This window comes from Aaosphaeria arxii (genome assembly GCF_010015735.1).
Source record: "Aaosphaeria arxii CBS 175.79 unplaced genomic scaffold BU24scaffold_2, whole genome shotgun sequence".
NCBI classification, from domain to species: Eukaryota; Fungi; Ascomycota; class Dothideomycetes; order Pleosporales; genus Aaosphaeria; species Aaosphaeria arxii.
This window is the reverse complement of record NW_022983475.1, coordinates 1,806,690-1,828,725: the sequence shown is the minus strand read 5'-3', so window position 1 is coordinate 1,828,725 and position 22,036 is coordinate 1,806,690. Positions and strand designations below refer to the sequence as shown.

At 48.2% G+C, this 22,036-nt stretch overlaps 9 protein-coding genes across 9 annotated transcripts; 4 read left to right on the top strand and 5 right to left on the bottom strand.

Annotated features, from left to right (window-relative positions):
• Positions 1-3: 3 nt before the first annotated feature.
• Positions 4-1,211, bottom strand: BU24DRAFT_476207 (uncharacterized protein; the record flags this gene model as incomplete). Its single annotated transcript, XM_033532921.1, has 4 exons — positions 1,030-1,211; positions 903-973; positions 101-852; positions 4-41 (listed from the first exon to the last, which is right to left on the bottom strand). Exons 1-4 carry the CDS (start codon positions 1,186-1,188, stop codon positions 4-6), a joined length of 1,020 nt encoding a protein of 339 aa, XP_033387496.1. The 5' UTR covers positions 1,189-1,211.
• A 935-nt stretch (positions 1,212-2,146) lies between these two features.
• BU24DRAFT_364576 (uncharacterized protein) lies at positions 2,147-4,292 on the bottom strand. The gene is made up of 5 exons (XM_033524252.1): positions 4,090-4,292; positions 3,529-4,034; positions 3,004-3,473; positions 2,745-2,953; positions 2,147-2,685 (listed from the first exon to the last, which is right to left on the bottom strand). The coding sequence occupies exons 1-5, from the start codon at positions 4,217-4,219 to the stop codon at positions 2,519-2,521; spliced, it is 1,482 nt and encodes a 493-aa protein (XP_033387495.1). The 5' UTR covers positions 4,220-4,292; the 3' UTR covers positions 2,147-2,518.
• A 383-nt stretch (positions 4,293-4,675) lies between these two features.
• BU24DRAFT_439436 (aldolase) lies at positions 4,676-5,591 on the top strand (the record flags this gene model as incomplete). The annotated part of the gene is made up of 1 exon (XM_033530303.1): positions 4,676-5,591. The coding sequence occupies exon 1, from the start codon at positions 4,706-4,708 to the stop codon at positions 5,588-5,590; it is 885 nt and encodes a 294-aa protein (XP_033387494.1). The 5' UTR covers positions 4,676-4,705.
• Positions 5,592-5,858: 267 nt separating this feature from the next.
• BU24DRAFT_364570 (UPF0187 domain membrane protein) lies at positions 5,859-7,791 on the bottom strand. The gene is made up of 6 exons (XM_033524251.1): positions 7,543-7,791; positions 7,342-7,489; positions 7,068-7,275; positions 6,662-7,014; positions 6,425-6,598; positions 5,859-6,370 (listed from the first exon to the last, which is right to left on the bottom strand). Exons 1-6 carry the CDS (start codon positions 7,717-7,719, stop codon positions 5,988-5,990), a joined length of 1,443 nt encoding a protein of 480 aa, XP_033387493.1. The 5' UTR covers positions 7,720-7,791; the 3' UTR covers positions 5,859-5,987.
• Positions 7,792-10,127: 2,336 nt separating this feature from the next.
• On the top strand, positions 10,128-11,435 carry BU24DRAFT_476199 (uncharacterized protein; the record flags this gene model as incomplete). Its single annotated transcript, XM_033532920.1, has 1 exon — positions 10,128-11,435. The coding sequence occupies exon 1, from the start codon at positions 10,182-10,184 to the stop codon at positions 11,433-11,435; it is 1,254 nt and encodes a 417-aa protein (XP_033387492.1). The 5' UTR covers positions 10,128-10,181.
• A 604-nt stretch (positions 11,436-12,039) lies between these two features.
• On the top strand, positions 12,040-13,826 carry BU24DRAFT_364567 (acetyl-CoA synthetase-like protein; the record flags this gene model as incomplete). Its single annotated transcript, XM_033524250.1, has 3 exons — positions 12,040-12,426; positions 12,476-12,877; positions 12,936-13,826. Exons 1-3 carry the CDS (start codon positions 12,130-12,132, stop codon positions 13,824-13,826), a joined length of 1,590 nt encoding a protein of 529 aa, XP_033387491.1. The 5' UTR covers positions 12,040-12,129.
• Positions 13,827-16,783: 2,957 nt separating this feature from the next.
• BU24DRAFT_418760 (uncharacterized protein) lies at positions 16,784-18,759 on the top strand. Its single transcript, XM_033527048.1, has 2 exons — positions 16,784-17,204; positions 17,264-18,759. The coding sequence occupies exons 1-2, from the start codon at positions 17,084-17,086 to the stop codon at positions 18,544-18,546; spliced, it is 1,404 nt and encodes a 467-aa protein (XP_033387490.1). The 5' UTR covers positions 16,784-17,083; the 3' UTR covers positions 18,547-18,759.
• A 735-nt stretch (positions 18,760-19,494) lies between these two features.
• Positions 19,495-19,893, bottom strand: BU24DRAFT_418759 (uncharacterized protein). Its single transcript, XM_033527047.1, has 2 exons — positions 19,802-19,893; positions 19,495-19,742 (listed from the first exon to the last, which is right to left on the bottom strand). Exons 1-2 carry the CDS (start codon positions 19,856-19,858, stop codon positions 19,569-19,571), a joined length of 231 nt encoding a protein of 76 aa, XP_033387489.1. The 5' UTR covers positions 19,859-19,893; the 3' UTR covers positions 19,495-19,568.
• Positions 19,894-21,000: 1,107 nt separating this feature from the next.
• Positions 21,001-21,715, bottom strand: BU24DRAFT_405857 (uncharacterized protein; the record flags this gene model as incomplete). Its single annotated transcript, XM_033525730.1, has 2 exons — positions 21,001-21,126; positions 21,206-21,715. 2 exons carry the CDS (start codon positions 21,713-21,715, stop codon positions 21,001-21,003), a joined length of 636 nt encoding a protein of 211 aa, XP_033387488.1.
• Positions 21,716-22,036: the final 321 nt, after the last annotated feature.

Below are 22,036 nucleotides of genomic sequence, written 5' to 3'. Positions count from 1 at the left end.
CCACTAGTGGACCATAATATCACCCGGTAGCTTTGTTAGCCCTAATAAATGTGGTCAGTATGATGAGACAATTGTTTATGATCCAAAGTATTGCACTTACAAGAGTCGAAGTCTTCCTTCACCATATCTGGAACCTGGCACTTATTCTGCTGTGCAATGGTCTGTGTCTTCAACGTCGGTGCGCTCACATAGTTGTTAGCGTCCATGGCCTTCTGTAGGGAATCATCCTTCCAGCCGAAGACGTAGTCAGCATGTGTCGAGTAGCCCGTCGCATCACCGCTAGACCATACGAATGGCTGGCTGCCATCAGCAGGCCAATCTGCTTTATTGTTGAAGGCCTTTGTGTCCCAGACGGTTTCCAGAAGAATCTGTGGTAGTCGCACTGGATGGGTAGATGGGCACTTGCCGCCGGATTCAAAGGTTCCCGTCTGTGGGTATGCAACATGGTCTCTGTGATTTGGAGAGTCGAGGTTGACACCATCCCAGCAGGTGGGGAAGCGGTGGTTGGCCATGATTCCAGCAGGGCATGGCTTAGTTGGGAAGTGAAGGGTCTCTGGCTCGCGAGTTCCCTCGTTTTGCATGCAGATATAAGTCAACTGACGGAAGTCTCGTGCCTGTTCACGGTCGCGATAGGCGACTTCACCGACGAGCATTCGGAAGCCTGGCTTGAATGCCGTGACCTTGGACTTTTGCTGGGTCTCGAATAGCGCATCGGTCATGTAGTATACGACCATTCCTCCCTGGGTTCCCTCCATGCCCTGTTGGGCTCTCTGTGGGACTCTCTTGAATGTTCCATTCTTGGCTTTGAAATACAGAACGGCAGTCCAGTAGTTGGAAAGATCCTCCGTGAATCTGGAATTGTTAGTTCCCGACGACGTTATTGGATGGCCGGAGACACTTACTGGCAGGTTGTGCAAGTAGATAGTTTCGGGATATCATGGGACTTCGCATCCATGGAAGCATTGAAAGAGTCCTACCTAAGTCAGTCATGCATACTCCAGGCCAGATTTCAATGAAATATATACGTACTCCACCGATAATTTGATGAAGATGGGTTGAGGGGATTTGGCCTGGATTAACTAAAGGATCCAATCGTTGAACAGTCAGTCGAGAGCATCCAAACCGAAGCAGACCGGCATGAATGGGCGCAAATAGCCCGTTGGCTGCGATGAAGCTACTCCACTTCATGTTGATAGTATCGATGTTTTTCGGGGGAACGTGTTGTTGGAGACAGATCTGGCACGAGAGGTCTTGAAAAGATGGCTCTTGGTCTTAACGAAGTTGCCTGCTGGAGACTGCCGTTTCCCCAAATCCTGATAGCGCTCTTTAGATTACTTTTTCGCCAGAATGATGCTGTTCCCTAATATCGGTCGCCATCTTCCAATACCGATGGGGTTCGTTTGATTGGGGTAAATCTCTGTAGAGCCAATGAGGGCCGAGTTATGAAGCGACAATGCTTAACCTTAATACAACATCTGCCGGTTTACAAGGGTCAACCATCACAGAAGGTTTGGCACTACCCCGCGCAGTGTTCCCCATGAATTTGGGGAGCGGAGGTATGTGACCGACTTTGTTATCATGACTGTTACACTGGGCATTGCCACGCTTTCAGCAGGCCTCGCTGTATATTGTTTATTGATCTCATATATGGATACGAACTGAGACCAACTATCCCGGCTTGTGGAAGCCCTACAAATTCCACACAATGAGCTTTTGGGCAGGACAGACAAAATCATTTCTTTCAACTACATCTTTCGAAGAAATACTCACGGCAGACTACTTCACCTGAACGATGAGGCTTTCAAGCGGGCTTATTGCCCTTTGTATCACCGTGGTACTCGGACAACAAGCCGCCGAGTGCACTCGCGAGCTGGCAAGGACCGATGAATGTTCAGATGTCATCAATGCCAACGCATGTTACAACAAGAGCCGCTTCAGGGGCGCCGCTCCGCTTCAATGCATCGATGGAAAGGATAATGCCGAGAGGGCAAAGAAGGTATGTTCCGAGAAATCGAGGCAACAGCATTTCGAAATTGACGCATCCTAGGCCTGCAAATGTTGTAGCTGTGTCGGTCAAGTGATGTGCAGTTGGGCTACTACTCAAAAGCTTTGCACATAATCATTGGGGAAATTCGGAGAGTCTCATATGTGTAGTTGTCTATTGAACACCGAGGATAGCCTGTATCTTTAGGTTTTCGAGTGCCCAATCAATCATAATGCAAATAAGAAGCTGTCGTGTGATGGATCTTAACCTGACTTGCTAATAAGTGCTACGCAAAGCCTGAAAGATGTACCGCAGAAACATGCTTCCCTACTCTAAAGGTACGATTCAAGGAAGCGAATCTTGAAGGAAAATGTGGAATCCGTCATGAGTCCGGGTCTGATACTGGCCATTTTTGTACGTACAGATCCGCCATGCTGCTCGGTGAAATAGCAAGGGATGGCCTGCGATGAGGCCTCTCTAAGATCTTGTCGGGCGATTTCGATTTAGAATTCACATGAAGCAAGCAGACGATCTCTATAATTTTGCCTTGGGCAAGACGTGTGGTATTTCCGGGAATGACCCTTCCAAAGATTTTGGGATGAGATGCTCGACATCATTGATATTTAGAAATCGCGGGTGAGCCTGCGAAAGGTCGGTCATACCCAATAACCGCATTGTTGTTTCTAGTTCGTCTTTCATTACTGTGGGTTGATTGATTAGTACTTTGTTCCGTAATCGCAAAAGGTTAGACTTCTCTTACTCTCAATGAAATGCTCAACACCTTCTTGGCCATAGGTCAAGGAATATAAAAATGGCCGCCCCATTCCAACTCCTTTAGCTCCAAGGCACAGCGCTTTAACAATATCTGTTCCTCTTCGGATACCGCAATCTACGAAGACTTCTAGTTGATTGAACACCTGAGGAGCATGCCTTCGGATCTCCATTAGTGTCAGAAGTGCAGGAGGAGACCTATAGCAGTTAATGACTAGCGCCTTACGGCTGTTTGGTAGCATACGCACGTATCAAGATTCCGGCCTCCGTGATTGCTTATGACGATACCATCCAAACCATGCTTCACGGCCAATACTGCGTCTTCAACGGTCTGAACACCCTTCACAACTAGAGGAAGTTTGGTAGATCTGCGCAGCCAAGCAATATCGTTCCACCCGAATGTTGCGTCGATATATCCGCCCATTGTTCTTCCTAGGCCACCCCCTTTTGAGTCGTTCTTCCCGACCGCCCCACTCATGGCCGCCGATGCTCCTGTATTTGATTCCACCTTGACTCTTTCGTCTGCCTCTCTTTTGCCTTGGACAGGGCCGTCGATCGTTACCCATATTGCTCTTGCACCGGCATTTTCCGCATCCTTCAGTAATGCCTCTGATGCGCGCCTGTCTTTGTTTACATAGAGTTGGAAGAAGAATGGAATCGAATTAGGTTTTACACTGCCAGTTATCTCCGATAGGGTAAAGGATGCGTTTGTCGATATCTATTGTAGGTGTCAACCGTACTGTTACCAAACTTCGGCTAGGCGTGTTACTGACGCATTGAGCTACCCCTGCTTGTTCACAGCCTCGCGCGATCGCTATCTCGCCATCTGGGTGAGCTAGTCGAGCCATCGCAGCAGGGCTGACAAAAAATGGAAGCTTTACATCTGCTCCGAGGATTTTTGTCTTCGTATTGACTTCTTTGATATTCCGTAAGAGTCGTGGTCGTAGCCAGATGCGATCATATAAACTCCTGTTTGCGTCACGTGTGACTAGATTAGTCGCAGCAGACGAGTAGAACGCCCATGCTTTCTTTGTCAGAACCTGCTCGGCAACTGCTTCAAAGTCGTAGCTGTTGATCAATGATGATAGCGGTGGCTTTGATCCTATCGCCAGTTGACGCTGCGCATCTTCTGTCGGCGGGGGTTTCAAAAGTTTGGAGGAAGAGCTTGAAGTGACTTTGCCTTTCTGCTTTTCTGTGCCTAATGTTTTGGAGATAAGGGATGGGGAATGAACCGCATTGTATGCAGAGGAAGCATCAAGGCCTGCATGCTTGTATATGACTGCGCGGCGGTAAGTATCTTGTTGCATCATGTATTCTTCACGAAGACAACTCACTTTCTGCACCTCCCGGATGGTTTGGCGCAAAGTCGGTTATATCCCAGATTGTACCATCGACAACGATCCAGCAGTCGCTCTCTGACGAATGCTTTTGGACTTCATTCACTGCTACAGAGTTGTCGTCCATCTTGCTGCGATGCCGACAGGACCTGTTTGCTGTCGGGGACGGCCACTTTGCGAACTCCAGACGCCGATGTGATGACTGAGAGTTGGTTATATCAGATCGCACCTCATTTGCCGCAGATCCAGCTCGCTGCTAACTAGCCCGACCCGACGCCCCAGTGGCGGGTGCAGGAGTGCGAAATCGCCGAGGGCGTGCGCATCCTATCGAACACCAGCAGCCAACTCCACATTCTCCCCGCCATCATTAGGCCATTTTTTGCGGACACTATGTGCCTTGGTAGCTTGCGGCAATTGGATCATTTGTTCAGCAGAGCCCGAGCCGACAAAGGCCTAGCGATACTTCATACCTTAGCCCATCAAATAGCTGACAAACTAATGGTTTGGTATTTGTGGAGGTAGACTTCGATCTTCTTCTTTGACAATTGCAATTTGTTCTTCTTACGATCTCATCCCGCTGCTATTGTAAAATACCATTATAACTACACCAAACATGGCGCCAGACCTCAGCCAGAATCGCGCTCTCAAGATCGTCACACACGCTGCAAAGAACGGATATGCAGTGCCCGCAATCTGCTGCTACAACATCGAATCAATACTCGCAAGCGTCAAAGCTGCAGAAGCAAAGAATTCTCCTGTCATAGTGCAGCTCTTTCCATGGGCAATCCATTTTGCGGGCGGCATCCTAGTACATGCTGCCAAAGAGGCTGCGGACAATGCGTCTGTACCCGTAGCAGTGCACATGGACCACGCGCAGACACCAGAAATTGTACGTCGCGCAGCCGACCTTGGTGGCTTTGACGGCATCATGGTTGATATGTCGCACTATGAAAAGGAGGAGAACTTTGCTAAGACGCGAGAGCTTGTTAAATATTGCAATGAAAGAGGTATCATTACAGAGGCCGAGCCAGGGCGTATCGATGGTGGGGAAGATGGAGTGGGCGATACCGCCGACCTCGGCTTGGAAGCCATCCTCACCACACCCGAGCAAGCAGAAGAATTCGTTTCCCTAGGTATCAACTGGCTGGCACCTGCATTTGGCAACGTTCATGGAAAATACGGTCCCAAGGGACCACAATTGGATTATCCTCGACTAAAAGGGGTACACAAGCAGGTTGGAGACCGCGTGGATCTCGTTCTACATGGTGCAGGCACCGAGTGGTTTGACGAGAAGAGATTCAAGGAGTGTATCGAGTGCGGTGTGTCGAAGATCAATTTGAATGACGCAGTCAACAACGATTTCACTAGGGTCATGGCCGAGAAGGCTGCGAAAGCGCCATTGACGACTCTGTTAGAAGAGGCAACGCTGGCGATGCAGAAGAGCGTGGAAAGACACATGGATTGGATGGGATCAACTGGAAAAGCACCACTGATTTAACTCGATTGACAGAACTTAATTTAAGCATTCAACGTAAATAAAACTGTTATCAACTCTACGAGGCCTCGTTTGTCATCTTTTGTAATTTGTCGGAAGTCTGCGCCCCGCACGATGCGAAGCCAAAGCGCTGTCGTTGTATCAAATTTGTCTGCCCAGGAAAAGAACAATTCTTTCATAGGCGATGTCATCTTGACTTAGAGACCTTGTGGGAAAAATCGATAATTAAGTCTTGCACAAATATGGCAACCGGATGTACCAAGATCAACTACTCCATTTAACCTGACACACTCATTTTATGCAGCTAATCTCTGCATTTCTTTTGTCTACCAAATATGCTTTTCAGAGAATGTCGCTACTATGTTACAATATCTTACCAACCATGACAGTTTTTCGCTTCTTACACCACGTCATTTCCCGAAGATCTCATTCTCTCATACCGCCTGTCTCCTTCCCCCTGCATTACATCATCTCTTCTCCTCAGCCCTGGTTGCACGTTCTTCTGAGATATTAACGACTTTTTCTTCAATGCGCTCCTGATCTCGTCAATACTACTCTCGCTCCACGCCTCATACCCGTTACGGCTCAGCGGATGCATGAGTTGATTCTGTTCATGCTTTACGAAAACGTCAGAGTCTCTTGGTGCCGTGGCCATGATTATGTCAATATCGACAGCGAGTTGATTGCAGAAGTCGTCGAGTGGGAGATCATTAACGTCACGGCCAAAGGGATTTTCGATCTCGCGACCAATAGATGCAAAGCCAAGGATCATGTATGCGGCGACTAGTTCTATGGTTAGCGACTATCAATCCGGGATTTGTGGAGTGCTACACTTACATAGCGTTCCGGGGATCGCGACCATCCCGAGAGTTGTGTATAGTTGGAACGGGAGAATGAGGATGTACACCCAGGTTAGTTGCGAGATAGCAATGGCATAAGCCAGGGGAAGCGGAGTGTTGAGAATGCGATCGGTGTTGGCTTGTATATCGTTCATGGTCATGACAGCGTTGACTAATGATTGCATCCACTGTTAGTATATAGATCGCCAGTGGGCTGATAGTAGGATGAACTAACGGGCTTGTGTCTGGTAGATGTTTGCCCTGAAGCAACCACCGGCAATGATGGTGTTGATATAGACCGTTAAATGGTTCAAAATCTCGAGAGTCAGATTACCAAGCGGATAGTTGGCGTTTTTAATCTTCTTTCTCGGGTTTGATAGCGCCATAGGAATTGCAAGATACTCTCCCCAAGATTCCCAAAACGTCGGCGGATCGTCGTCTCGATGTGGCTCGAGTTCAGTTGCTTCTTTAGCAAAGGTATCCAAGTGCCCTACTCGGTCCCTTAAATCGTCATAATGCGTGTATGGCTCGAACCGAAGACGATGTTTGAGAGCTTGTGCATAGGCAACTATAAGGTTCAAAGCGGTCCTGCAACATAGGTCAGATGTGCGCCAGTTGTCTGCTCAGTTAGGGGCACTGACACTTTTGCCAGTAGATCATCTTTCGCGCTCTCCTCCCTCTCCACGGCGTTAATCCAAACATTCCGAGCCAGATTTTGCGAGACCATCGTCAACGTTGTCCAAGCTCTCCGTCCTTCCATGTATCGCTCGTATGCCGTTGAACTGCGGAAGGACAATGACAAAGCAACGATGAATCCAAGAACAGTGAGTAGAGTCGAAGAGATACCCACTAAGGTGTACCAAATCAATCGCTGATCAGTCAAGATACCAGAAGCAGTCGAGGAATGCAACTCACAATCACGCACATGCCTTGAAAACAGGCATATACTGGTGGTCCATGCCGCAACGAAGAGCAAAGGAAGAAGTAACTCCGGCACACAACTCCCATGTATTCGAAAAAGCATCGGCCATTTGGAATGTCTATCAAGCTCGCGAGGCCCTAGCTAATTCAAGACATCAGTAAGTTTTAGAGCAACACGAATCCCAGTCCACCTACAAAATAATCATCGAAAGACTGGCTATGTGAATTCCGGTGTTTGTTCCTGTTTGAAGGCATGAAAGACTCTGGTATAAAGGTCGGGCGTCTCCCCCGTTCCTTGATTAATGCCTCTTCCGAGATTGATACGCTCGCTCGATCTTCTCCCATTTGGAGCGAGGAGCGTGGGAACGCCATGATTGAACGTCTATGAAACTACTTGAAGGAAAACAACTCTGAAAGCAGCCGAGCATGATACTATGTATTGCATTCCTTTTGGTATCTTATAAAAAGCAGATAGGGCTGCAGCACGCACCATTTTATTGTATTTGGGGGCGGGTAAGCCTCTTTACAAATGCCCCCCAAACACGCCATTGAACGTGTTCACAACGTGGACTCGGGGCCTTATTCTGGTCAAGATGGGGCGTAAGGCCGCCAAGTGTGCCAATTTTACTGGTCTCGCGCGAATGCAGGGTACCTGGACCTGCAAGGCTGAGTACACAGTAGTACATACTGAAGAATTTCCCATCGTAAATGCCAGATTCAAACTAGATGCGCAGCACTTGCCCATGTCAGCGTTAACGCTAGACCCTTGAATGGACAAAGCTCGTGTGCTCTTTAAAGAAGATACATACTGATGTGAAGGTGGGGTCCGCATTGACCGGCACTTGCACGCGGTGTTTGCCTGCTGAAAATGGCACTTTGATCTAGAACAATAACATCGGGTTGCTCCTGCTGACCTGCGTCTGCATGTCATCGCGAATTTCAATCTCCTAGCTCGATCTTCGATCGGTGTCAAGCTTTGGATCCATGCAATGTTCCTCGAACCATGTTGACCGAATCGAGCTAGCCGCGCTGGCTGGTCGGCTTCTCAAGATGCCTGAACAAATCGCGATAGTGGGAAAAAAGGAAACGATGCCTCGATGAGGAAACCTTGTGTAATATATCTCATTAACATGATACTCGTACGTTCTCTTCTCTGCCTTATAACTAATTCATACTATGGAAGCTGAGTTTCGGTGATTAGAAGAATGACAGAGCTGTTGTAGCCTTCCTGAATTGGTGCGTAGATGACTTTCACACCTAGAAATACTTGTTGCATAGTATCAAACATACGATAGCGCTCGCGTCGCATCGAAGGTTGCCTGCACACTGAATCTGGGTTCTTCTATTAAGCCAGAATACACGAGCATAGGGTATTGGTAGGTCGCGTGGATACTCTCAGTGCTCACTGCACCGAATTGGGTGACAAAATTAGCTTTGTCGCTCTGAGTTCGTCGCTTGCACCCCCGAGAAAGAGCAGTGGATCGATATTTCTCAAGGTGGTAGAACAAGGATCAGTCTCTTTTTCCTGGAGCCTCTGAGTTACCAGCTGACCAACAGTTCATGTAGCAGCAGTGATCTTTACACACATAGCTTCAAGCTTCAGGTAACAATTTGAAGCTCTTTCAATTTGGACAAGATATAAGGAAGTGAAGAAGATCGAGTTTTGCATAAGCGCGGGACTCGGTACTGGTTTCCAGGCGTACGAGTACATTCGTTTCAATTGGCGAGTGTCCGTAAGTCCGGTGGTCTTTCAAGCTTATCTTCAAAATCCCGCAGTCCTGAAGTTTACATTCGAGTTTCGGCGAGTGTTCCGACTTTTCTCGGCTCCAGCTCCCGATGATGAGTTCATAGCATGTCCCTAGTCGATGAGTGAAAGATTCATCCGTCACAAGCGCAACACGAACTGTTCCCCCACGAAGGTAATACGAGCTACAAAGGCTTGAATCTGGGGTATTATAGAGTGTTATAAAGTTTTCATATGAGCATCATCCCATCTCTATGGTGAAATAATATTCTTGTGGCGATCCTTCGCCCAAAAGTTTGGTCGAAGACTACTTGCTTCGAGCAGATTGAGCAGAATGTGGGCATGTTATACCTAGGGTTCTTGATTTACATCTTTACTGGATCATTTACCATACATTGAAATTGGTAGCCGTGCAAATTTTGACCTCGCTAATGCTATTTCATCATCATTTTAAAAACCATGAATTCAGGCTTTGTGTTCCGCTTTGTCTTAAGATTGGCGTTGCTACTCTTTCAACTCCTCAGTGCCTACAGCACCCAGATCCAAGAGAAAACACAAGTAGTATGAGACAATTTGATCATGTCTAAGTGGTGCATAAACGCATTCATCAGGAAGTGGCATCGCTGTCATGAGAACAATGCTCTCTCAACATGTGATTTGGCGACTTTTCAACATCAGACTTGGATCTTCGGCGATGGCTATGAGTTTTATCCATTCTTCCTTGGTACTAATTGGCCATGTCATTCAAAGATCCATTGGGGACGACAAGTCCATCATGAAAAAGCGTCAATTCTTGGAAGTGATGGGAGTGGAGAGCAATAGAGTGGGTAGCGCTAGTGTCTTGGCTGCCTATTTAGGCATGTGAATTGCATACATTGCATAGACCCCTATGGTTGACAATGGAGGCCGCATACACCATTGCAATATTAGATGCATCATTCCTGACCTTCAGTAACAAACAGCATGATGGCATGCTTGGTAATCTCTGAGGATCTACTTAATTATCGTGGACCCGACGGCTGATCTTAGTATCTTCCCCAAGTCTGCACGTCAATGATTCTTCACTTTGAAACATCCCAGAAATTTCGTTATGGTTAGAGATGAGATTCTGTTGACAGTTCCCACATACATTGATATCACGGTCGATCATGACGGCAATTCACACGCACCTCGAATTTTTGGCCAGGTTGAGCGGAATTTCTCCTGCCCCAACTGGCCGACGAACTTCAGCTTTCAGGTTCTTCTCATCAGGGTTGGCCACGTCAGAAAGGCCACAAAACGAATGAATGGATTAATTTCACGAAGCACATGCGATTCGTTTTGTATCGAGAAGCAATCCGGCTGGTCGTGGCTCGATGCTGCAGAAAAGCTGGGCGAGTGCTCTACCACGTTGACTCGCTCCCAATTTCCAGACACAGCACGGACAGCCAAATGGAACTTCGAGCTCCAATTTCCTCCAAATAGTCCAATATCAGTAGAACATCCGTCTGTTGATGTTCAATATGCCGTGGTTGCTATATCCACAGCCCTTGATGGACCCTGTCAGTGGGTGGGTCAACAGCTACAAGTTCGGCGGAGAGAGAATACGCCGATGTATTTGCAACCCACCGGAATACTGACATTTCCGGAGTCATCGCTTAGTGTCAGAGTTGTCTTTGGCAAGCCGCAGGTGGACCCAACCTTTAAAGTACCGATAAAGCTTCTGCTAGGTGGTTTACGAATGCCTTCGCCACGCCCCTCGGAAGCGAAATGGAGAGTGTTAAGAGAGATCAAATGGCGAATTGAAGAAGTGATGACGGTTCTGTCCGGCCCCTTGGACGATGCAGGTCGTATTCCTGTGTCCAATTCATGCAGGTCAGAATGCACGCGTGAGCTTGATCAGGGCAAACGAAAAATAAAGCCAAAATACCCATGCGACACCCCGTACCAAAGCGCCCCCATAGACCCGAGTTACGATCAAAGCGAAGAGTCATTTGAGATTGTTTCTACACAAGCTATAGGATTGATGAACAACATCGCGTTGTCCGTCAATGGGGGTTACATCTCGAACACTGTCCAATCATCAGAATCCAATGCAACAAACGAGACAGCAAGCAATAGCAACTTCACATTTCATCTGGACTATAAACTACATGTACGCCTATATTTCGGAGAAGATTGCTTGGACAATCAAACAGGGAATCTGGTTGACCGTAAACGTGCACGGGTTGCACATACGCTGGTTTGCCCATTGATTAAGACGACCGTTGCCCCTGGTTTAGAGCACGATTCATCGATTGCTCCACCCCCATACCTCTCGTCATTCGAGATCCCGCCCGATTACAATTCATTGCCGGCCATCTGAATTAGGATTTAGATAGCGTAGAACGAGATATTGAATATGAATTACTGTATCTTTTGTCTCAAAGGTCGAAGTTCTTGATGAAACACGTCTGCTAAACATTACTATCGAGCGAGGCTTCAGGGATGTCCGAGTAGGCCTTACTAACAAGGCATCATGATACATGGAACAATGGTAATTTGAACGTATTGTGTCCAGAGCCACGCTTTTCGTATTCAGGGTCGTTTCTCGATAGACATTTGTTGTGCCCACAATAGATGTTCGCCTAACATGGAACGGGTTCGGTCCAGTTGCGAGCCCGGTTTTCGATTATTTCGGCTACGCAGTCCATACAATGAAGCCCCCAGATTATCTGCGCTATCCAATATTTGTAGCGCGGGCGATAATCGATCATTTTCTTTGCAAAAGAATAATGACAAGGTGCGATTTTACAAGACCTATGAGCACATGATTAAAGTGAATAATTGGGATGGGGTTCCGGGGATGGGCCAGACAGGGCTTACAGCCAATTGCAGCATCATACTAACAACCAATTGCAGGGGCTACACATTCGAAACTGGTTCTACAACATGACGACCCACAAGTTCTCCAGACGCCTGTCTGGAATCCCGATACCCCACATCTAGTTACACAGCATCATCACTCAAGTCACCAAGTTGTGGCATTGTGTTCTTCATCAACTTTCTGCCCCGTAAACATGTCAAAATACAGTAGTGCATACAGCAGTGAAAAGCTGATCCCTCGAATCATCGACGATATAGCTCGAACTCATCCCGATGTGCTTTATGCAGAGATCCCGAATGATGCCCATTCATGCCAAGCGGGGTTTCGCAAGATCACTTACAAAGATTTAGCCAATGCCATCAATGGACTGGCACTATGGATCGAGAGAACATTGGGCAGGGGATTGAACTTCGAGACGCTTGTTTACCTTGGACCGCATGATCTGAGATACATTCTCATGTTACTCGCAGCTGTTAAGGCGGGCTACAAAGTGAGGTTGTACTCTCCAATAGTCAAATGACAAGGCTTACCATGACTAGATGCTGTTTCCATCCTCTCAATTCGCAATCCAGGGCATCCTGGCGCTCATCGAAAAGGCCGCAGGAAAAGCACTCTTAACTCCGGTTTGCATTCCTCCCACTGGCGCTGCTATAATAGAGGCATCTCAACTGAGCCACTACCAAATCCCGGAGTTGAGCGACCTATTGGATGTTGAACATTCGACGTATGCATTTGAGAAAAGTTTCGAACAAGCACGCGCCGAGCCTTTCGTGGTTCTACACACGTCGGGGTCCACTGGCTTCCCGAAGCCAATTACCTGGACTCATGACTGGGCTCTGAGCTTCGGAACTGAGATCTCTCTTGACGCGCCAGAAGGTTACGAAACCATGTTGAATGCTTTGCCGCATTTCCGAGCGCTGAGCATGTATCCCCGTTTCCATGTAAGTATATCTCGACGAGGACGATTTTTGCGCACGACGTCTAACCTTCCATCGGTAGGCTGGCCACATTTTCACGTGTCTGCTTTATCCTGTCTTCGGTGGTACTGTGGCGATATATCCCCCGAGTGAGCGACCACCCGGTGCGGCTGTGGCACTAGAGACCTTACAGGCTACCCAGACTGATTTGGTTTTCTTTGGACCACTTCACGTCACGGAACTGTACAATGATTCGTCTCTACTTGATAAAATCTCGCAACACGTTAAGCGTATCTCATGGGCCGGCGGCGACATTACCGACACCGCAGGCGACGCTGTTAACTCCAAAGTTTTGCTCATGGTTGGCCTTGGTGCTACGGAGATGGGAAATTGGCCAACCATACGAAGCAAAACCTGGGATCCTGCCGATTGGCACTATGCGCAATTTCATCCAGCGATGAACATGGTTATGGAACATCGTGAGGCAAGCATACATGAGGCAGTCATAAAGAGAAGGACCGAAGGCCACGAACAGCCAATCTTTAAGATCTACCCACATTCAGACGCTTATGCCACTGGAGATATGTTCGTGCCTCATCCAAAGAAACCGGATCTCTGGAGATACTATGGTCGAGCGGATGATATGTTGGTGTTTCTATCGGGCGAAAAGTTTCATCCGCTTGGTGTTGAGAACTTCCTGTCCCACCACGAGAAAATCGAGAATGCTCTCGTTATGGGTACAGGAAAGAGGAGCTCAATCCTGCTCATTAAGCTCGCTGACGGGACGAGTGTCGATTCTATATGGCCGATCATTGAAGAGATGAATGAGCAATGCCCTTTAGTAGCAAGGGTGACTCGAGACCGAATTCTGGTTGCACGTCCTGAAAAGCCGTTCGTCGTGACGCCGAAAGGTACGGTCCAGCGAAGAGCTACGGTTGAGTTATACTCGAAAGAATTAGATAGATATATGTAGATGAATAGATAATGTTCGGCGACTTTTGGAAGTCACCATAATGCTACGATGTTTCCAAGTAGTTGACGACCCGGATAGAAAGACTCAGACTGCTCGTGAATCAAGCTGAGGGGCGTTTAGATGGTTCCAGAATTCAGAGTATTCGATCATACCGGCCTGAGCTATCCGAAGAGAAGATTTGGGCGGAACCTTGCGATGGGGTATGGTCGGAGTATCCCAGCTGAGTTCGCAACATGTGGAGTCATATTGAAACGGCGGATGCGGATTTCGACTCGGAGGCTCACATGAAGCGAAAGCCGTCAGATATCGGACGTATCCTCCTCCAGGTACACAGAGGTGCTAACGTTACAAAAGGGTGCCATAGATGACTTAAATGGAGAGAGGTAAGACAAGGCAGGACGAATTGGTCGAGGAAAGCTGACGCTACTGCAGCCACATCAATACCAACATACAGAATGCCAACAATGGAAGCCGAGCTTACAATCTCACCCAGTTCTCATAAGATTATTGGTCACCTAGCTATATCACGTGTATTTTTGGCCGCAAATTTGGGTTGTTCGCCAGCCATTAATGTTTTCTTTGGCCTCCAAATGCGGAACCGAGTTGCTTTATACGGGATCGGTGAATATGGATGGCAGTGCCATTATGCAAACAATTCACGCCAATGTCTGTTAATGAAAATGCCTTGCCTTCAATCGCATGTTGACGAGGCGAATTGGGCCGTTCCAAAAATTTTCCTTTGAATCGAAGTAAAACTCTTCAATCGTAGTGTAGAGCCGCGGGCGATAGGCAGCGATGAACTCGAAACCGCGGCCTTCGAGAAGGCGGGGCCAGGCGTTGGGCGTAATAGAGATTTTCCCACGAAGGCTCATCTAGAACTGAACGTTTGCCATCCGAAGGGCGTTCAGTGAACATACTAGTGATAGGGCAATTCATAACAGCATGAAAGTCTTGCTGATCACTTCCTTATGCCTAAACTAGCCGAGGATGTAAGCAATTTCGAATAGTGCATTCGAAGATATCTGGCCCGTCGGAGGCTATACCACAAGACAGTGTTGGAATGAAGGTCCAGTAGTCAGGATCTTGGAATGGGGTTATACCATTCATGGCAATAACATTTGCTCATCAAGATTTGCTTGATGCGGAATTTCTTACCGGAGTCCAGATTTGCCCAGCCACTGAGGAAGGCCATTGTAATCCAAGACATAAGCGAGGGGGAGGGTGCTGAAGTACGGACGTACGGCAGCTACGTACGGGAGCAACCCTGTCCTGTAGGAAGGCCTGCCTGAGGAATCCCATTGCGGAAATTTTGATTGCGAGCGATGGTGTTGGTTAGGCCAATAGAAAGGTCGTATGCTTCGTTTCGACGAAACAAAGGCGTCACGGAATTTCTCCAGTTTCATGCGATACTACTCCCACGTTACCTTCGTACCTGAGCATGAAGACATCGCGAATTTGCAAGGCAGTTTTCTATTCGCTTAATTTAAAAACACCATGTGCTTCCATTGGTCAAGTGCTTACGACATCCAATACAAAGACTTTCACCTGGGCCCACTATACGGTGGAGAGAATCTTGTGCCCGAGGCAAAAGCCCAAGATAGATTTATGGCAAAGCACCAGTTACTTGAGAATATAGTTTGAAGATCGCAAAGAGCTAGCTACATCATTCAATATCATGAGACCGACGCTCTACACCTGATCCGGCCGATAGATTGGTGGCCTAATTTCGCAGAAGATGTTGGAGTATTACACAGTAGAGAAGAATGGCCAGATGTGCATTGGACCTGACCCAGGACAATGGCCGTGGCCTTACCCTTCTGGCGGACCACTGCATCTTCCCCTTCACGACTAGTGCCGGATTGATGAAACCATTTGCTTCGCAAGGTAACCTATCGGATTTTTCCTGGAGCAACCTGCAAGTGAGGCTGTGCGGGGGGAACTCGTGGTCTACGCCCTCCTCGTACACGAGCGAATGGGAAAATCACTGGAGTAAGACTGTAAGCAAGTTGCGACGAGCAATTACCGCATTCTTGGTCACCACCCAAAACCTCCACCTTCTCCATTATTTCTCTTCTAAGATAATCATTCACGCTCTGCTCGGCGTCGCTCGGTGTCTCGCTCGCTTCACCAAACAAAAAGCGAAGGAGGTGGACACGAGTTATATCCACAATATCCACAGGAAATGGAATATGTGAATACACATAGGTTGCGGGCCTAACATATTGATCTATTCTGGGTTCGCAGCAACCAGTTCATGCAGGTTCCAATCCTTGGTCCTCGGCCGCTACACGCTGCAGGTCCCTTGTATTTCGCCGTAGACCCCTCGTAGTTGTGTTGGTATGGATGCCGCTACTGTTGGGTCTATAGAAGCGAAGGATCTAGAGGGCGGCTTCGGCCGCTCACAACACCTGGGGGCCAACTAATCCCACGACACACGTTGTGTAGAGAGGGCGATGGAGATGGTTTCAAGGATACAATCTTGCAGCTGTATTGCGACGGAACGGCGATGATTATACCGTGACACAGATAACAATAGCCAGCCATTCGAGAGGTTCCTCCCACTTGCATGCGCACACCACCGCCTACAGATGAACAAAGATCAGTATCGATTCATGCATCTTCTCATGAATGCCTCAAGATAACAGATAACAATGTATGTAAATAGAGTCTCAAGAGCGCGATACCGTTACCGGCAAGGAGAGTGTGAGCCAGCCTCCCTTGGCTTCAATGTGTACAGTATTTTGCGGGTGCTTGCTCGGAACCGGCATCGATTCTGAGGGTGAGACCCTGTACTCGGTTCTTGTCTTGTCTCCGTCTGAGGCCCAGAGAGACTGCAATCTAGTCTGAACGTAGAGAAAGTGTAAGGTCCCTGCAGGATCCGCAGGCAGAGGATCGGCCGTTCAACAGTACGCCATCTATCAACCGACCGGGGTTCGCTTTCTAGGATCACTAAGAGTTACTCCCACTTCGAGGCAAACTCCGGACGATTTCAAACACCCACAGGGTCGCTCGATCCTTCGAACGCCCTAGTTCGACCTGCCTCCAAAGGATTCAAGTCACCACCAGGTTGAGGCGGATGGTGAGATAAATCTGAATGCATAGATACCTCCCAAAGTACAGCCACAGTAGGAATACAAATTACGCCCATACTTCCCATTATTTCTTCAAATCAACGTCAGCCTCATTCGTCCCAGCATTTTATCAAAGAGCCGCCTCATACATTGCGATAAACATTATAACAAACATCAATTTCACTCATGTCGCGCGACATTACAAAGGACCAAAGTATCCCCCCAAAGAAGAAATATCAAAGGTCGCAAAGTCCTCGGGCGAAAGAGCGAAGAAAGATACAAAATCGCATTGCACAGCGCAAGCATCGTAAGTCGCACTGTACAAACCTTACCACCAATGCGGCACCGATATCTAATACCTTCAAGGCCGCAGACTGAAGGAGCAGTCGGGTGCTTTTGATAGCGACTCATACGACAGTCAAGACGCATTGCCAGAATCAGGACACGACTGGAGAGATCCCACGCCCAGCGATCCGGTGTTGACCGTGGAACCTATGGTACCCGAGGATATGTCAATACATCCAACTCCAGTATGGGGTTCCTTCAGCAGCGCTCTGGATCCCGCATTCAGCCAGATGCAGGGTACACCCTCACTGATGCATACTCCACCAATGGACACTCACTTCTTTGCTTATCCCTTCCCAAACTGCTGCACATGCAGTACCGTCACTGGGCCATGCCCAGCTCATCTCGATGACAATCAATATCAAATGCCTTTGGGTCCTATGAGTGATCCAGCATACGAGATGTCTGCATTCAATCGTCAACTCGCGAGCCCAACACCTTCCACCGCAAAGAATGAGGATCTTGGAGCAACTTCCATCAATCTCGATCCACACTTACAGGCAACCAATCCATCAGCGCACAACGAATCGCCATCACTCTTACCTTCCTCGAGGGCTTTCAAAGTCACCAAGCGCCCTATGAAACGCATGAGGAGTAGTACCGACCCATCTATAATGTTGGCACCGAATTCATTCATCGCAACTTCAGATGGCACACGCACACCAGCAAAACCCGGCAGTCCATCTCCTCCCCGCAGAGCTTCTTCAGGTCGCACTGACTACAACTCGGCTGAGAGCATCGCGCACAACACGAAGCGCTTCACAAAGGTCCTCAGTGCCTGTCGGGAAGCCGGATTCGCTGACCTAGACACCCTCATGGCGACATATTACGGATGCACTTTCGAGACGGGAAGTGTAGCTGACATGGCGCAACGCGCTTCACGTAGCCGGCGTTTGCCTCTCCTGATCGATAAGTTGCACTCCAGCAGCTCATCCTGGCCTCGATGGGAAGCCTGCGGATTCCGCGACGCAACAACAGACAAAGCAAAGAAGGTGTACGAAACAGAGATCCAAACTCTCATCCAGAATGTGGAGCAGCGCACGGCTGGAACCACTCTGGATCAAATTCACCCAGCACTACAGGCGGCGGGCGCAAACGGATTGAGCAAAGCTGACGAGGACCTGATGCTCGCTCAACTTACCACTCTGCCGGCGGACATCGGAACCGCAGTGCAGGACGATGCGCCTAAGCTGTGGTCCCTCTTCACAGAACTTGCGGGACCACAGGGTCTCTACTGTGACCGCATCAGCCAGGCAGTGGTGGCGCTCTTGATCAACGGCAGGCGTGCCCAGTGGAGGAATTGAAAAATCGGTTCGCAGTACTTTTTTTCGTAGATACCCCCACTGACATCATGTTTTTTGAGCGTGCTTACAGTCATGACTTCATGTATATTTTTTCTACTTGGCCTAGATCCTTATGGATTAGGTGTTTGAGGCAAACGGTTCCATGGCGCAAAGATCGTCATGTTTGGGTTCGGATATCAGGAGATGCTCTGGATCGAGCAAGCTAGATAGAACAAAAGATTAAAAAATCCAAAATCTCACCATCATTGACTGGCCTTCTTCACATGCCCCAACTTCATGGTGTTATTTCGGTCGTACGTCATCTGATCCGGATCCCTCTCGCTAAACCTAGGAATCCTGCACAGCCTTTGCCAGTTATCGTCAGGCTTCGGAATCTCGTACAAAGTCAGCCTGGTTTCAAGGCCACGGTTGCCATATCGTAGATGCGGCGCAGTATATATGATGAGTAGATGGAGTGATATTCCGACAGTTTGGGTGCATTTCGCGATCGTCTCTTTTTCTCGGTTTTGTCTACTGTGTACTGTACAATTATTTTATGCAATGCCGTTTTTAGCATACCTCGTATTGCAACGTGCCGACCCTTCGGCCACTAACCCATTCACACCACCGGCGTGGATTTAGACCCTTAGGGTCTCCTTAGGGTCCCCACGTTTTGAACAATACAAGTACCAACAGAACGGGCTGTTGATCCTTCCGGGCGACTACACCAATGTGATTTCGGCTGCATGTGTAGCTTCGAATATCACAATTGTCCAAGAATAGTATCATTGTCGACTTGAATTCATGTTTGCATAGGACTTTTCAGCGCAAGCAAGACAATCGCTTTCCATTGTCGGGGTTCTCGTCGTGCATGGTAAACCTGAATCACCCAGATACAAGCAGGTCAACAACAGGTCATCAAGAACTTGCAATTCTATTCGTTGAGTAAAGAACGTTCGTGGTCGGAATGGTTCAACTTGGGTACAAGCCCTTCCCCTTCTCCTCCTCTCCCCATATCCAGCAACAGCTACGATAAACCCCGCCTACTTCTGTCCAGTTCCCGAATTAGCATTCCCATTGTCTGCTGCCAGGTTCTGTGCTCGCCCCGCGAAATCTCCAGAGCTTCCCGAAACAGCATTCGCATTGTCATTCCTTGCTGCCGCGCTCTGTGCTCGCGCCGAGAAACCTCCAGAGCTCATGTCACCTCCACTTTTGGCCTGACGTTTTGTTAGACATATGGTCACTGTCATTCGTACAGTAAGTAAAGTTTACAAACCTGTTGGGATTGAATGCGGGAAGCGTCGTCTCCGGTCATTGGGTTGGACTTAGGCATGATGGTGATCGAAAGATGGTATTGATTGTTGCTTGTGGATTTTGATTGTGTAATTGAATTTGAGGGCGATGGTTAATGGTGGATGCTGAGGCACAAATGCTACTTCTACGAGTCTTTAAATACGTCTCTCGAACTCATCATTTTGTCGTAGATACAGGCAGAAGCATTTCGAGCTCTGCAAGGGAGAACACATTGGAGATGTTCCGTGGAGAATTGTAAAGGTGAGGTATGTGGTTGATACGTCCTCAGGATTCAATCGGGTCTTTGCGCCTTCGTCGACAAAACCCCCAAGACAAAGACCTTCACGCTCTTGGTTTTACAATTTATTCCATCAGCTTCTTCATGTTCATGATTGTGACTATCTCGAAGATGATCACATTGATGCGGTAATTGTAATCAAGCTACATGTTGAGTTTGGCACAGCGGTCCTGGAAGCACAGCGTTGTACTTCAGTAGGCAACAGCATGCCACAACACTACAATGAGGAACTCTGCACACCGGTCGTTGTACCACATTCTACTCGCTCATTACGCATTTGCGCATCTTGACATATGTTCCCCTTCGCTCGCTTCAGTTACTGAAGTCCTGTTCCACGGTCCTGCTTGAAGATTCCAGTGACGGAATTTGCATTTCTCTCGAATGGTATAGCCAAGAATCTCATGATGATCTTGAGCGCAAAAGGGCAATCCCGCACAGTACTTAGCGAATGTGTGCGCTGTTAAACGTCACATCGTGAGTCCGGCGCGTATCAAAACAATGGCTTACATGACACACTTCTCAAGTACCGGGCGTAGTATCCCAAGAGCAACTCCTGAGCTGTGTTTCTCCCAAGAGCAACTCCTGAGCTGTGTTTCTCCCAAGAGCAACTCCTGAGTTGTGTTTCCGAACAAAACCATTTTGATCAACGAAAGCGAAGGTTTTGATTTCCACGTGTATGTACATGCAAGACTTATATTAAGACGATTCTACAAATGTACAATAAAATATCTATGCCCTCAAGCTGTCGTTTGTCCAAATGTCCATGAGTCGTCGGATTTGAGATTTCGCCCATCGTCAGTCAAAAACGCTCCGATGACCTGTAGAGAACCTGCTCCACAAGAGCGTTGACCTAACAGTACTGCATGCCGCGAACGGTCTGGGGATTAAGCCTTGACGGCGGCAGCCTCCTTGTTGCGACCGAAGAGGAACTTGCGGACAGGCCAGTACGCGATGCCTAGAAGGAGGAAGGCAGTGTTGACGTGTAGGATTGTGCAGTATCTGGAGTAATGCTATTGATCTATGAGTCAGCTGTCTGTTGCAGTTCCATAGTAAGGGAAGCATTTCTGTGGATGATAAAGGGCAACACACATATTCCGAGCAAGCATTCCGCGACCACGGCTCCCTGTCCAAGTGGAATTTCTCCATCGTGCATGCAAAAGTCTCCCGGGTGAACTGCTTGCCATTGGTGTCGTACACGCCGTTGACGAAGCGGAAATCGTTGATGGAATATCGGACCGGGTTCAAGCCATTCGTGATATATGCCAGAGCCAAGATGATCAACTGAGCTGCAAAGTTGAATACACCGGCTGCGAGGGTCGTGATACCGACAGGTCCATTGTTTGGGCTGACGTGGCGGAGAATGGTCGAACCAGCAGCTACAATGATGCTGCAAATCAGAGACAGGGCTACAGCGGCGAACATTCCAATATGCGGTCCATTGATGATGGCTTCTGAGTCCTTGAGCGGCACATCCGGGAAGAACGTGATTTCCAGGCTGAGTTGGGTTCCAGCGACCGGTACACCGCAAACGAGGCAAGCTACGATGATGGCAAGGGTTGTCCTTTTGTCGCGACCGGTTTTCTTAGCTGGAGGAGGCATGATGGAACTTTTTGATCACGACGAAATTTCCAGATTGGACGGGACAAGCGAATGATGGTCGGTGAACTTGGAGAAATGGAAATGAGATGAGGAAACCTCGAAAAGAACGACGAACAAACAAACAGACGAAGAGAAGAGAAATTCGAGAGCCGGCTCCGTGACGAACGCGACCTGCGCGGAAGTGGAAATTCGATATTTAAGAGGAGGTATGGACATGGCGTGAGACTTGAGGTAGCAGACATTGTCGGCACTTTGTGTGTTTGGTGTGCGCTTCAGGTTTCCGACCAGGTTCACGCTGATTGGCTGAATCCGCAAAAAATG